Source organism: Marmota marmota, unplaced genomic scaffold, assembly GCF_001458135.2.
Source record: "Marmota marmota marmota unplaced genomic scaffold, marMar, whole genome shotgun sequence".
Taxonomy (NCBI): domain Eukaryota; kingdom Metazoa; phylum Chordata; class Mammalia; order Rodentia; family Sciuridae; genus Marmota; species Marmota marmota.
This window is the reverse complement of record NW_026000174.1, coordinates 58222207-58225421: the sequence shown is the minus strand read 5'-3', so window position 1 is coordinate 58225421 and position 3215 is coordinate 58222207. Positions and strand designations below refer to the sequence as shown.

At 34.8% G+C, this 3215-nt stretch overlaps 1 protein-coding gene across 1 annotated transcript; it reads right to left on the bottom strand.

Moving 5' to 3' along the window:
- Positions 1 to 643: 643 nt before the first annotated feature.
- Positions 644 to 1595, bottom strand: LOC107159172 (olfactory receptor 5D13-like). Its single transcript, XM_015505726.1, is given in 2 exon segments — positions 644 to 1408; positions 1410 to 1595. Coding segments are annotated over 2 exon segments (951 nt in total).
- Between the last annotated feature and the right edge of the window lie 1620 nt (positions 1596 to 3215).

The following is a 3215-nucleotide window of genomic DNA, read 5'->3' as shown; positions in this document are numbered from 1 at the left end:
ATATTTTTACATTGTACCATATATGAAATGTGCACAATTATGATTATATGCTTAAATATGTATATACATACATACATACATTATATAATTACATGCAGTGTATATGTAAGTAAATAAGTAATTTCTAATTATCTACATCAGTTTCTATGATAAGATTCATCTACATTTTTTCTGCTTTTGCCCATTTATTCTTGATAGGCCTACAGCAAAAGTTCTTCATGAAAAAAAAGAAAAGTTACATCTTCCAAGAAAATGACTTTTAAAATAACTGGGCAGAGAAAATCTCAGCAGTACCTCCAACTACACTCCCTTCTCTTTTCCTTATATTACTGAACAAGTCAAAGAGAATAATTTATCCTGAAGTATTTGATTTCACTTATCATGGACAGATACTATGAAAAGAAATTGCTAAGTTCTTTGAGAATTTTTTTTCTAGAAGTTCATATGGCATTTTTAAGCTGTCTTAGAGTTTTTGTTTTTTTTTCCTTTTACCCTCATCTGAAATGTATGAGCATTCCTGGTGCTCACCAAGAGTTGGTTTTTCAGTTGTTCTCATTTTCAATTATTCATTCATTTCTAACTGAAGAATCTGAAGTTTAAAAATTATTTATTTTTTAGATATAGAATAACAAATATAATAATATTATATTGAGTGACAAAGAGATTTGGTGACAACTAATTTTCGGAAAGTGTCCTTCACATCTTTGTTCCTAAAGCTATAGATCAATGGGTTCAGCATGGGACTCACCACTGTATAAAACACTGAAGCTACCTTAACTGAGAGCCAAGAAGTTTTGGCACTAGGAGCACAGTAAAGAAACAGGATAGTTCCATGAAAGATGGTGATGTTGGTCAGGTGGGAGGCACAGGTGGAGAAGGTTCTCTGACGCCCACTTGCAGAAGGCATCCTCATAACAGTGATGAAGATGAATACATAGGACATAGTGATAATTATCAGGCTGCTCACCTCATTGAATACAGCAATAATAAAACATAGCATCTGGCTGATATAAGGGTCCAAGCAGGAGACAGAAACAATGACAGAGTGGTCACAGAAGAAGTTATTTATGATGTTAGATTCACAGTACGACAGGGCAAGAAGAAAATATGTGAGTGTCAGGGAGCACACTACACCCCATGTATAAGACCCAGCCACCAAAAGAACACAAAGCTTCTGAGACATAATAGTGGTATAGAGCAGAGGGTTACAAACTGCCACAAAATGGTCATAGGCCATTGCTACCAGCATGAAAGTTTCTGTCACTGCAAAAATGCAAGCAAAAGAAAACTGCATGATACAACCAAAAAAAGAAATGGTTCTGTCTTCCACAACCAAGTTTTCTAGCAGTTTAGGTGTAACTAAGGTGGAGTAACAGCAATCTACAAGGGACAGGTGGCTAAGAAAAAAAGTACATGATTGTGCCGAGTTTTGAATTGATCTTGATGATTATTATCATCCCCAAATTTCCCACTACGGTGGCAATATAAATGGACAGGAAAACCAGAAAGAGTGGCACCTGGAGACCTGGATATTCTGAAAAACCCAACAGAATAAAGGTGGGCCTGCTGCTTCTATTTCCTTTAGAAGACATCATAAATCCTCTTGGCTGAAAAAACAAAAGAGAATCACAAGTTAATCCTGACAATCAGAATTAATAGAAAATAAAAATAGAGGGAATAAAGAGGTGTTGTGTGTAATGAGTGACATAAGAAGTGGGGTACCCAAAGAACAGCCACAGCTGAACTTGGCAATTTCTTAAGATATAAATTCTCCAGTCCCATCAACCTTCTGAATCAAACACCCTGGGATGATGCCCACACTTTGTGATTCTAGAAAGCCTCTAGAAGGTTTCTATCTATGCTAAATGTGAAAAATATGTGGTAATATCTTTATTATTTAAAAGTCACCCTTCATTAGTATCATTCATGTGGAACTGAAATAAATATAGCATAAAGTAATCACAAAAATTGGAAAGGGAAGCAGAACCAAAGAGCACCTTGTTATGATTTGAAGATTTACACTAAGAATTGAAGAGAGCTTGACATTACCATTGGTGACCCACATTTGGTAGCGTAAATTGCTTTTGCATTTTACACCTTTCTAAACATGATACAAAATCAAATCACCATAGAATTTAGTAGTTGGATGTGCCTCGACCAGTGCAACCAGACTTGCAGGTTCCGTCAATGGGCGATGGGAGATTGGAAGAAATAAGAATCAACACATGCAGATCCTGAAAATAAAGCTTCGGTCCATTGGAATGCTGCTCTCTGATGGAGAAGCAAGTCTAAAGAATTACACCAGCAATCTTTATTATATATGTCTCCAAGTCAGATTAAAGACTATGCAAGCATTATTCTTTGTATTCATGAAAGTTTCAGAGTTAGCAACAGTATGAAGCAATTTCCTCAATTACAATCTACAGTTGCAATGTGCAATGTTAGGAGAATTGTGCAGCTCTCAAGAATGTTCATTGTTTAAAGTTACTGATTGAGTTGAATTCGTGAAACGTTGTTTTCTTAGCAAGAAGTTTCCTTCATTCCCAGGAGCTGCTATGCCTGAGATTAAGGTCCAGGCTGATAAGATTCTGACATGGAGGACATTTCCCTAGAAACCTGGCATCCTATGCCTTTGCACAGAAACTTTAACAGCCACCAAGTATGCCACAGCCATGAAGTCATCAGAGACTCCAGTCTCAGACACTGGTATCCCAGTCATTGTCACCAATCTCCACAGGACTGAGTCTTAAAATGTCTATAGTTCATAATTCCACATAGATTCCTCTCAACATGATTCTGTAGAATTTGCTACAGAAGCTCAATTATGATGCGTTCACATCGTCACCATTCAAACTTCAATGCACAGTGCTTCCTTGGGTATTTTTATGGGTGTTTTATTGAGATATTGAGTCAACTTTTATTCTTTTATTATAGGTTTTCAAACAAATTTTCAATAACTTTATTAATGTGCTTTAATTCAGGTATATATACATATATAATATGTATATATACACACATATATACATATATATCTGATATATATGTATATATAGAGAAAATCTAATGAGCTTACTTAAAGCACATTAATAAACAGTTAAAATATTAACAAAATTATATATATATATATATATACCATGTAGAAAAAAATAATCTTATAATCACCAGTAATATTTCCATACAAAATATATTCTATGATACAATGAAAATTTTGTAAT